The following is an 11,769-nucleotide window of genomic DNA, read 5'->3' as shown; positions in this document are numbered from 1 at the left end:
ATGGTCTCTTATTAAAAAGCAGATCTGGTTTACTTCAAGGGAGAGTTTTGTATTTTTTTCTTAAACAGCCAGAATCCACCTCTCAACTTAACCCTGAGGACATTCTCAGATACTAGGAAGATGAAAACACGTAAGCCCGTCTGTCTAAGGGTGTGGTTTTCACCACTGCCTACCAGTACCGTTAAAACGAAGTACTAAGCCCGCAACGTAGCTGTTTCTTTCCATAGAAGACAAGATTAGCCGACACGGGAACTGCTGTGTTTCTGCCTTGAATCCCTTTGCTTGAGAAAGCACCATTCAGGGCCCGTGCTTCTGAACGAGGTGAGCAGTTGCTCCTTGTCCTTTGCAAACCCAGGCGCTCTCTAGCTCCAGCTGAGGACACTGCGCCAGGACACCAGCACCGAAGCACATCTGGCGGCCAGCTCAGCCTCCGGCCGGACAGCCTGCCCCCAGTACTGAGCGGCCCTGCTTGCCTGTCCCATGTCAGGGGCCTGCCCGCCCTCTGGGATCCTGACTCCACTGCTCACGGGTTGGGTCCCTTGTAGCAGGTCAGCTTCTGCACGGGCTTCCTCATCTGTAGAACAGGAACCCCCTGCCTTTCAGGGTCAGGAAGGTCAGTGACGAAGTTAAGGCGGCTGCCGGGCCAGCCAGGCCGTCCGCGCGGCGCCTGACGGGTGCTGGCCTGCTGCCCGGGGCCGCGCCCACAGGATCAGTGCCAGCCCCACAGCAGTGGACATGGGGCAGCCTGGCTGAGAGCTGGGGGAAGCGGCGAGAGGGTCACCCCGCTTCCTGCTGGCTGGCTGAACAGCTGTAGCTCCCTGCCTGCGACAGAAAGGAGATGGAGCATGAGGCTGCCGGCAAGCTCGGTCCCAGGTCGCCCGCCTCGTGCCCGCCTGTCACACCTGTGCCCTCACCCGTGTCACCCAGACTCAAGCACAGCCCTGGCCCCGTGGTGTCTGCTCAGAGGCAGCAGAGGACGGTACCCCAAGAACCAACTGTTTAAGGAAGAGGTCAAACAGAACAGAGGTGAAACAGAGCCTATCACTCAGAGGAAACGGGCTGGACGCTTGCAGGGGTTTCCTCTGTTGGCACTTTCTGTGGTTAACACGTTACTTTGTAACCAGGAAAATAAATGTAAAACCGTATGCCTACGCCCAGTCCAGCACTGCCCAGCACGTGGGGTACAGGCCGCTTCTCCTGCTTGAGACCAGGTGACCCCAGGGAAGGGGTCCCACCTGCCCTTCCCATGACGTCTTCCAGGACCCCGTGTAGGGCCGACATTCTGGTCTCGCAGTTTCAGGGCCGTCCCACGATGTCAGGCCCCGGGCTCAGGAGCCAGAGACCACGGTGTGGGCTGATGTGACTTTACTGAACTGCGTCTGTGGCCGTCGAAACCCATTCTCCAGCACATCTACGAGCACCCGTGGGGCAGTGACAGTTTGGTTTAAGGTTAACTGAGTAGCCACACAGAAACTTTAACATCAAGCTTTTATCATGATTTGAAGCAGCACAGAACCGCCCGAGAGCCGTGGCCTCCGCATCCCGTGGCCTCAGCTCCCTGGTTTGGGGTCTTCTGTCCTCGGGTCCAGCAGCTCCCACGTGGACACGCCGCCCCGGTCCTGGAGAAGGAGACGGGCCGGGTGAGAGGGCGCGGGGGCAGGGGCAGAGCCGGGGGCGGGGCGGCGCTCACCTTGATGCTGACGCCGTGGGCGGCCAGGTCCCGGCGCAGCGCGTCGCAGGCCTCCAGCAGGGGCTGCCTCTCCAGGAGCTGCCGCTGCGCCTCCCCAGGGGCCTCCCTCGCGGCCAGAGCGAACTGCCGGACCTTCTGCCGGAAGCGGACCAGCTCCTCGACCACGCTATGCAGGGCGGCCGGGCCGCCGGCCCCTGAAACACACTGCCCGGGCGCCGGGTGAGTGGACGGGCCCCGGGCCGGGGAGGGGCAGGGGGCGCGGCTCATCTCCCTCCCCTCGCCTCGCCCAAAGGGCCCAGTCTCCCGATCGCCCAGGCTGGTGAGCGGGAGCTGCCACTGCAGACGGGCAGCATCGGAGGGTCATTGGGCAGAGCCGGCAGGCCTGGGCCTCGTCGACCAAGGAAACCAAACTTGCTCGCTCCAGCCACCGTTCAAGGCCCTGGACATCCTGCGCACAGGTGGGCGGGCACACAGGCGCAGCCCCGCAGTGCTCTCCCCCGGGGCCGGGGACCAGCAGTGTGGGTGCCGGCCGGGGGAGCTCCAGGGCTGGCGTGGGCCCGGAGCCCTTCCAAGTTGCCAGGCGTCCAACCCCACCCCCACCCCCTGCCCCACGGAGGAAGGGCCGGCAGTCCAACTCCTTCAACCTCAACGTGATCCCCAGCCACTGCTCCCACGGTAGAAGACGGCTCGTTACAGAGACGTGAGCCCCCAGCGGGCTCCGGGGGCGCCCCAGCTCGGGGAGGAGGTGGGCTTCTGGTGACCCAGCATAGACCTGGCCCCCTCAGCCTAGTGTGAGCTGCCAACAGGCCCTGGACCACCCAGGGAAGGCCGCAGTCCACTAGGGAATCAGTGTCTCTCAATCAAACAAACCATTGCAAAGATACGGGAGTCTTTCTGTTGAGGCCAGAGAAGCTCACAGCCTGACAAACAGTCCTAGGAGACGTCCCCGGCCCGGCAGTGTGGGCTGTGCCCAGGCCTCACAGCAGCAGGTGGCCCGGCGGGGCCCGCAGGGAGATCCGGGGTGGCGTCCCCCCGTGTGCAGTCCAGGCTCCCCTGTTAACAGCCTGTTCACATTTTTTAGAAAGTGGCAGCTATGGCCCTTTCCTTTTCGGTCCTGAGCAACAGTCCTAAGGCTGTTTGTTAGGTGAGGCAGAGGGAGGTGGGCCCCTTGGAGGAGGAGGGACCCTGGCCTGGGGCGTCAGGCAAGGACGCTTCTGTGCAGAGGACAGCCTGCTGGGGGTGAGGGGAGAGGCGGCGGCCGTGGGGAGACAGGTATACATGGGGAGGGCAGCGGGGGAGTGATGTTGGGAGGTGGGAGCCCAGAGGAGGGAGGTGGCCCGGGACTGTTGGGAACCGGAGTCGAGGTGTCGGGGGTAACAGTCGATACGGAGAGGGGACCCAGGATCCTGGGGGCTGGCTCTGCCCGCCTATGGCCAGAGCAGCTGTGGCCAAGCGCAGCGAGCACCCAGTGCCCAGACCCTCCCCGCCGAGAGCAGCCAGGCTCCTGGGAGAAAGGCCGACTCCTGCCTGCGACACAAGGTACCGGATGGGCTGGGAATGTCAGTGCAGGAAGCAAGAACGTGCCAAAGGGATGGGGCTGTGTGTGGCACCGCGGCCAGCTCCACGCTCTGCCCCCCAGCTGCGAGCGGGAGGAGGACCCGAGTCCACACTGGCACCAGGAAGGGTCTCTGCGGCGTGGTCACGGTGCACATCCTGGGCGCGGGACAGACGGGGATCACGGCCCAGAGGATGGCGTCATATGTGCTGAGTCCCTGAGGGGCCGGGGTGTCAGGGCAGGAAAAGGCCACGGAAGGCCAAGGGACGTTCCACACACACGGGACCAGAGACCCGGTGGCCGAACAGCCCACGGGCCTGGACTGGGCCTCTGCTGAGGAGTGTGTGACAGGGACGTGGGCAGCCAGGGGGGCCAGGCCCGGGGATCCCTGACAGCTGGGGCCCGGCCGGCAGCTCAAACGGCGCCGGAGAAGCGTGTCCCCTGCAGCCTGACTGCCGTGTACACTTTGAGGTTCTTTCCCGGACACAAGTGCACACGGAATCCGTGGCTCACCACTCACGGTGCAGCTGAGGTGCACGCTCGTCGTGCTGAGAACCCTCTTTCGGTTAGTAAATCCCAGCTCTGCGTGTGTTCCCCTTTTAAGGAACATAACACATCTTAAGCACGTGGTAAGTCTGGCCTTTAATTACCGTTAAAATCTGCGTTTCTGAAGGGAAGAAGCGGCTGTTACAGTGTTAGCGTGTAGATTAAGTCCCACGATCAAGGACTGAAGAGAGAAGGGCATACCTGTCGCTCAGCCAGAGAAATCCCCACCGTCTCAAAGAACTGCTCCACGTAGGACACGACGGCACCGAACACAGCAGGGCTCCTGGGACCACCGGCCGCCTGCAACAAGTCACCCAGAGAAGGCTCTTGAAAGGCAAGAGCACCGACCCCGGGCAGGTCAGCCCCCGGTGGGCGCGGACGCAGCCCTGCGAAGCCGGTGCTCCCGCCCGCCGCTGGGGCCTGTGCTCTGAGCGCCTGTGCTGGCAAGGAGCCCCTGGGCGGCGGCGGCAGCAGGTGGCCTTCGGGGCGTCCCAGGGTCCTGGGCATCCGAGAGGGCCCAGGGACGGGCAGGGCTGGGGGGCAGTCGGGGTCCCCACCCGGCTTCCTTCCCCGTCTCACATCTGTGTGACAAACTCAGACTCCCCTGAGCTCCTGTGTCCACGTGCCGGGCCTCCCCACGGCCCCCAGCTCTACTGACCCTGGCTCAGGACGGGGCCACACGCAGGGGTGGCTCAGAGGCCACAGGCTCTGGGAGCTGGGTGGCCCCAGGGGCTGGCGAGGTGGCATCTGCTGTGTCCTCAGAACTGTCGCCACGTCCCAGGAGTTACCTCGGCAGCCGCCTTCAGCTGTCTGTTCCCGTGGTGAGCCAGGTCCATGACGGCGTCCACCGCCCCCGGCGTGTTGAAGTCGTCCGCCAGCGCCGCCTGCACGGCCCCCTTGGTGTGGCCCAGCCTTTGGGGAGGTGAGCAGACGGGGCCGCTCCAGGGACCCGGCTGGATGGCAGGAGCTGCAGCGCTGGCTGGGCCCCCAGGACGGACGCCCCCCGGGGGCTCCACCCTCAGCTCCCGCCCCTGGGGCAGCCCTTCCAGCTCCTTCCCTCTGCTGTCAGACCCCCTCAGGAGCCGGCTGCCATGACGCTCGAGCCCCTCAGCCCCTGGCAAGGAAACTGAGGTCACCATCACCTCCTCCTCGCCTGCCCCCTTACCCGTCCCCAGCAGCACCATCAGGTCCCCTTTGAGCCACCCCTCACTCACATGCTGTCCTGCACGCCTGCCGGTCAGTCACCGGCCCCTCCGAGGCTCTGCCACCGTATTGATTCCCTGCTGCCCCTCGTCCCAGACTTTCCCCACCTCCTCCGGGTGCCCTGCTCCCCAGGCACAGGAAAGGGTTGGGCAGAGCCGCCGAGCCTGGGCCCGAGTGACCACAGGGAGAGACAGACCTTTGCTGCCTGGGCTTCTGCAACCCGGCGCTGTCAGCCGGCATAACCTGACCTCTCCTGACTGAGGCGCAGACTCTCCCCTGCACGCCTGCCGGTGAGCGGCACTGCCGGCCCTTCCCTGGCACCCGCCGTCGGGAGGGTGGCCCAGCCCCACAAGGCCCAGCTGCCCGTCCCCAGGGCTCGGGCTTCATCCTGGGCGCCACTGCTGTGACCAACAGGCAGCTCCTGCCTCTCTCCTGCAGATGCCCTCTTCCCGGCCGGCCCCGAAGGAGCCCCGGGCCCTCTACTCCTCCAGGGGCTCCCTGGGTGGCAGGGCACACAGACCCCGCCCACCATCAGCCTCCGGGGACCCCCGATGACCCTGCCCCCCTCATCTCCCTCTGGTATCCCCCGAGGCTCTGTCTTCCCACTTTCTCACCGTCTCTGAAGCCAATCTCAAACCTTCCTCGCCTTTTTTTGGACGAGTGAAACACAGATGACCACGTCGAGCCATTTACCAAGCAACAGAACTGGAAACACCGTCTCCATGTCCGGGGTGGGCTCCGTCCTCCCGCCCGCGCCACCACTCAGTTCACTTCCCGGGGCCCCTTGCTGTGCTCCCACCTCTGCAGGCACGACCGGCCTGTGGTCACGACCCCCAGGGGGCGGGGGGCACACGCTGGGCTTCCGGACGCGCCCGTCAACCCCTGTCCCGCGACCCAGGTCCCCCCTCCTTCCTTCAACAGCTCGCTCGTCCGCCCACCTGCCCCACTTCCCGTCGACCACGCCATCCACGAGGTTCCTGACGCTCCCACGCGACCGTGGGCCGTCCAGGCCTCCCTGAAGGCAGGGTGCCTGCCCCTCCCCTGGCGGGCCCGGGGCTCCCACCAGCCCCACCCCCGTGTCCACAGCGCTGCCTCGGGTGGTCCTGAGCAGCACCCACCTCTCCCACAGCACGTCCTCCTGGACGGGGCCGCCCGCCAGCTGCCCCCTCATGTAGGCCCGAGCGTCCTCCACAAAGGCGGCCACGGCACGGAGCAGACGCCTGGCCTCGAGCATGGCGCCGTCGCTGTAGTCCATGGCTGCGGGGAGGGAGCCCGGTCACCCGGGAGCCGCGAGCGCCTGCAGACCGCCAGGCTCTGTCCTGACCCCGGGCAGGAAACGTGGACACCCCTCCCCACGTGAGTGGCCGAGGGCTCATTCCTGCTGACAGGTGTACAAACAGACAGATGGCTCTGGAAAGCAGGGGCCCTGCCGGGCACCTGAAGCGCCTCTGGGGAGGCCAGCTGACCGGTGCCACGAGGACTCTGGCCCTGTGTTCCCGGAGGGGCAGGGAAACTCGGCCATCACCCCGCCCACGAGTGTGCGGGGACAGATTAGGGACACTCGCCGCACCCGGGCGGCCCCAGGTCTCTGGACAGGGGTCCGGCCAGCGGGGAGTGCCGGGGTCCCCAGACTCGCCTTCAGGACTGGAAGGGAACACGCCCTCTGGCCCAGGGGAGGGGCAGTGCCATGCTGACGGCTCCTGGCTCGGGCCCTGTGCCAGGACGGCTCATGAAGCCAGGGGGCAGGTGCCGCGGGCTCAGGCTTTCCGGGCCCCGTGGAGCGCTGGGCACCGGAGTCCCACTGCAAAGCCGCGGCCTTGGGACAGGCTCCGGGGTCCCCTGGCCAAGCGCTGGGACCGTGCTCCCTGGAGCATCCTCGGGCTTCTGTTCAGAACCCAACCTCAGGGCACGAGGGCAACACCCCAACAGGACGGGGCGCACCCCACCCGGATTTCGGGGTTCCCAGAGGCCCTAAGAGGCTCCCCGGGGCCACACGTGAGGAGCACCCAGGCCTCCCTGCCAGCTCACCTGACCTGTAGCTGCTCCGCAGGCAGAAGAGGCGGAAGACGTCTGGGGAGGCCGTGCTGAGGAAGTCCTGCAGGGGGCCGGGAGAGACAGGAGCCACTAACCCCCAGGCACACGCAGCGCTCCTCCAACCACCAGTGTAGACACCTGGACCGCCCCCCGAGCAGTCGCGGGGTGTTCGCCCCACGAGCCTGCGGCCGCGTCACCTCCACACAGCCTGTGCTGTCACTCATCTGACGTGAGCTGCGGGGCTCAGACCCACGGCTGGATTCTGTTAGAGGGTTCACTCAAGCGAGGGAGGGCATGGATCCCTGTATCTCGATGTAATCAACACCTGTCAGACTCCGACAGACTTCGTTGTGTGTTTAAAAATGTTACACTCCAAGGCGCGGCCACAGATTTCGCCAGGCCAACAACAGGACCGACAGGGGGAGGTGAAGAGCCCTGTCCAGGGGAGGTGAAGAGCCCTGTCCAGGGGAGGTGAAGAGCCCTGTCCAGGGGAGGTGAAGAGCCCTGTCCAGGGGGAGGTGAAGAGCCCTGTCCAGGGGGAGGTGAAGAGCCCTGTCCAGGGGAGGTGAAGAGCCCTGTCCAGGGGGAGGTGAAGAGCCCTGTCCAGGGGGAGGTGAAGAGCCCTGTCCAGGGGGAGGTGAAGAGCCCTGTCCAGGGGGAGGTGAAGAGCCCTGTCCAGGGGAGGTGAAGAGCCCTGTCCAGGGGGAGGTGAAGAGCCCTGTCCAGGGGAGGTGAAGAGCCCTGTCCAAGCCGACTTCTTCAGTGAGACACCGGGCATTTCAGCGTCTGTGTCCGTCCCCGGTGCTCCTTTCCAGGGTGTGAAAAAGGAGTATTTCTTCGTCCCCTTAATTCCCCAAACTAGCCAACTAACTTGAGACCCCGTCCGGTGGACAGCACACAGTGTGCGTGTTAATTCTCGCATCTGCGCCGTCACGTGCCCTCGCGTTCTCACCTGTCACTTCCCCTTTAAATCTGCAAAAGCAGCAGCATGGAGACCGAGCCCCTGCACTGTGATGTTACTACACCACGGACGGCACAGGCAGATAAATAACTAGCGATGTCGCATACAGAGCATCACTTACAGAATGCTAAGATGCGGGTGTGTCGTAACTGCAGTGTGTCTATAATGGTGACAAAAAGACAAGACTTAGTGAACCAAACGCCAAACACCCAAGGCCCGGGCTGCCCTGCAGCCTCGCATCCTGTGCCTTCTCTGCAAGTCCTTCTGTGTCCCGTCGGCCGTCACTCCAGACACTCTGACAGCACTTCCCTGACCTACCAGGGTCTCGTGATAACCAGCTGTGCTCGGCGGGACCCCAGTAAACACGCAGCTCAGCTGGCGTGGGGTTACACCGGGGACAGAGAGTGAACGCCGGGTACTCGGAAGGCCTTTAGCCACCCTCTGACTTTTCCCTCTCCTTTTTGAATTATTTCTTTAGGTTTCCTTCCCCACCAAAGCACGGACTCAGCTGCTTCATAACTTGTTACAAGTCCTCTCCTGTCTCTGACAGTGTAGCAGGAGGCCTGTTCCCAGTGGACACGCTTGCCCTAGATGAGGATTTGTTTTTGTAAATTGTTGTGTGTTTAGATTTTTATAAATCACTGCCAGACGCTTGGTATGTACGGCTGTGGAGCTGTGTGGGCAGGAGCAAAGCTGTGCATCTCCGCGGCGTGGCCACGGTCAGCAAGCCCTCCCCGCAGCCCCGGGGCCCTGACCGCTGACAGACGCACGACGCGCCGCCCCCAGCCCCACGCACTTCTCTCTGCGAGTCGGTGCCTCTCCTGCACTCCTGACTTTCTGCTCATAATCGTGCATCTAGTGACAGAATTTAAAAACTAACATTATGGATATTTTATGTCTGTCTAGGTCTTCGGTTTTTCCGAAAGAGATCTCTTTTTCATTTTAGCACTTTATGTTTTCGGGGTAGCCATGTTCTCTATTTCATCCAAAAAGGATTTTAGGTGGTTTTATTTTAAAGGGTTTTTCCTGGACTTCCCTGGTGGTCCAGTGGTTAAGACTCCGCACTTCCACCGCCGGGGGCACGGGTTCAATCCCTGGTCGGGGAATTAAGATCCTGCACACCACCTGGGCATGCCCCACCCCCCCAAGAAAGGGGGGTAGTTTCCTGCCACTCAGAATGTGGACTCATTCAGATAAACCTCAATGTGTGTTCAGAAATCTAAGTTAATAGTTCTCCAAACGCCAGCAACACTAAAGGGTATTTATTTTCACCACTGTGGGGTGCCCCTATGGAGTCAGAGAGTTCAACAGAAATCTGGAATCTGACCTTTCTATGGCATTCTGTGTCTGTGGACCGTTTCCTGATAATGACACAGAAAGACAGTAGGACTACATCAAACTAAAAAGCTTCTGCACAGCAAAGGAAGCAGTCAACAAAATGAAAAGACAGCCAACAGGATGGGAGAGAACATTTGCAGACCATCTATCTGGTAAGGGATAAATACCCAAAATGTATAAAGAACTCACACAACTCAACAGAAAAAAAAAAAAAGATTCAAAAATGGGCAAAAGACTTGAATAAACGTTTTTCCAAAGAAGACCTACAAATGGCCACAGGTAGGTGCCTGAAAAGATGCTCAACATCACTAATCATCAGGGAAATGCAAATCAAAACCACAATGAGACGCCACACCTGTCAGAATGGCTGCCATTAAAGGAAATAAGTGTTGATGAGAATATTGAGAAAAGGGAATCCTTGTGCGTGGTTGGTGGGAACGTACACTGGTACAACCACCGTGGAAAACAGTATGAAGATTCCTCAAAAAATCAAAAATAGATTTACCATACAGTCCAGCAATTCCACTTCTAGGTACACATCTGAAGGAAACAAAATCACTATCTCGTAGATATATCTGCACTCCTATGTTCAATGCAGCATTACTGACAATAGTCAAGATATGGAAACAACCTAAGTGTCCACAGATAGATGAATGGATAAAGAAGATGTGACACACGCTGACACACACACATACACGTGCATATACACACTACGGACTATTAATCATCAAAAGAAGGAAATCCTGCCGTTTGTGACAACATGGATGAACCTAGAGGACCCTGGGCTCAGTGAAAGAAAGCCGAGAAAGACCAATACTGTATGATCTCACCCACGTGTGGAATCTAAAGGAAAAACTCACAGAAACTGCAGGGAATTAATTCCCTGGCGGTCCAGTGGTTAGGACTCTGTGCTCACTGCCGGGGCCCTGGGTTTGATCCCTGGTCAGGGAACTAAGATCCTGCAAGCCATGCGGTGTGGGAAAGAAAGAGAAAGAGAGGAAGGGAGGGATGGAGGGAGGGAAGGATGAAGGGAGGGAGGGAGGGAGGAAGGAAGAAAGAAAAAGAAATGGAGAGCAGACCAGTAGTTGCCAGGGGCTGGAATGTGAGGCTGGGGAAGACTTTGGTCTCTGTAAAGTCCAACAGCAGGGAAGTAACTCAGTCCTGTAGTAGCGCCCCCCAAGGGCCACTCACTAAGTGGTCAGGAAAGTAATGCAGACTTTGTAATATCTATGAAAATTTTAAATGCATGTGCCCAAACAGATGTAGTTTAATACGGCCATGAAAAATATAATTTAAATGGCCATCAATAGGGGATGGTTTAAACTAATTAAGGTGGGCCCTTACAACAGATGATTATTCAAATGAGTTAAGTCCATATGGAAGAAAGCTAATGCAAAAGACTCAGTAGTTTAAGAGACACCTGGGACAACACCGAGCGCACCGAGCGCACTAACGTTCGCATTGTAGCGGCCCCAGGAGAGAGAGAGAGAGAAAGCGGCAGAGAGCTTATATTTCCAGCTAAGCTGTAAATTTGCCTAGCCTGCGAAAGGGAAATAGACATCCAAGCCCAGGAAGCAGAGAGAGGCCCAAACGAGATGAACCCAAAGAGATCCACAGCAAGACACACTGTAAATAAAATGGGAAAATTAAAAACAAAGAAAATCTTAAAAGCAGCAAGGGAAAAGCAACTAGTTTCTCACAGGGGAACTCTCGCAAGACTGTCAGCTGACTTTTCTGCACGCCAGAAAGGAGCAACATGATATACTCGAAGTGATGAAAAAACCTACAACCAAGAACACTCTGCCCAGCAAGCTATCATTCAGATCTGAAGGAGAGAGAAAGAATTTTACAGACAAGCAACAGAACCCTTAAACCAGCATTACACGACATGTTAAAGGGACTTCTCTAAGAGGAAAAGAAAAGTCCACGACTAGAAATAGGAAAATTCTGAAAGGAAAAATCTCATTGGTAAAGGCAAACATTCAGTAAAGATAGAGTAACCACTTATAAAGCTAGTAGGAAGGTTAAAAGACAAAAATACTATAAATCATCTATATCCACAATAAGTAGTTAAGTGATGCACAAAACCAAAAGATGTAAAACATGATGTAAAAAACATTAAACATGGGAGGTGGGTAAAAATGCAAGCTTGTTCGCATGTGCTCAAACTGGGATCATCCACTAAAATAACCGCATATTCGTGGGCTGCAGCAAAAGCAGTCCTAAAAGGGAAGTAGTTAGTAATATAAGAAAAACCTCAGAAAAACTTCAGAAAAATCTCAAATAAACAACCTAACTTCACACCTTAAGGCACTAGAAGAAGAACAAACAAAACCCAAAGTTAACAGAAGGAAAGAAATCATAAAGGTAAGAGCAGAAATAAATGAAATAAAGACTGAAAAAAAATACGAAAGATCAGTGAAACTAAGAACTAGTTCTTTG

At 58.7% G+C, this 11,769-nt stretch overlaps 1 protein-coding gene across 1 annotated transcript in view; it reads right to left on the bottom strand.

The window, feature by feature from the left end:
- Window positions 1-863: 863 nt before the first annotated feature.
- Window positions 864-11,769, bottom strand: part of CARS2 (cysteinyl-tRNA synthetase 2, mitochondrial) — a gene marked incomplete at its 5' end in the record, with an annotated part of 36,653 nt that continues 25,747 nt past the window's right edge. Inside the window, 6 exons of the mRNA XM_082675463.1 lie at window positions 864-1,619; window positions 1,691-1,894; window positions 3,993-4,091; window positions 4,580-4,703; window positions 6,113-6,251; window positions 7,023-7,089. Coding sequence (XP_082531589.1) covers window positions 1,551-1,619; window positions 1,691-1,894; window positions 3,993-4,091; window positions 4,580-4,703; window positions 6,113-6,251; window positions 7,023-7,089 — 702 coding nt within the window. The 3' untranslated portion in view covers window positions 864-1,550. The remainder of the gene's footprint in view (window positions 1,620-1,690; window positions 1,895-3,992; window positions 4,092-4,579; window positions 4,704-6,112; window positions 6,252-7,022; window positions 7,090-11,769) is intronic.

This window comes from Grampus griseus, assembly GCF_964374135.1.
Source record: "Grampus griseus genome assembly, chromosome: 18".
Lineage (NCBI taxonomy): Eukaryota > Metazoa > Chordata > Mammalia > Artiodactyla > Delphinidae > Grampus > Grampus griseus.
The sequence above is the reverse complement of the archived record's forward strand: the minus strand, read 5'-3'. Positions and strand labels throughout refer to the sequence as shown.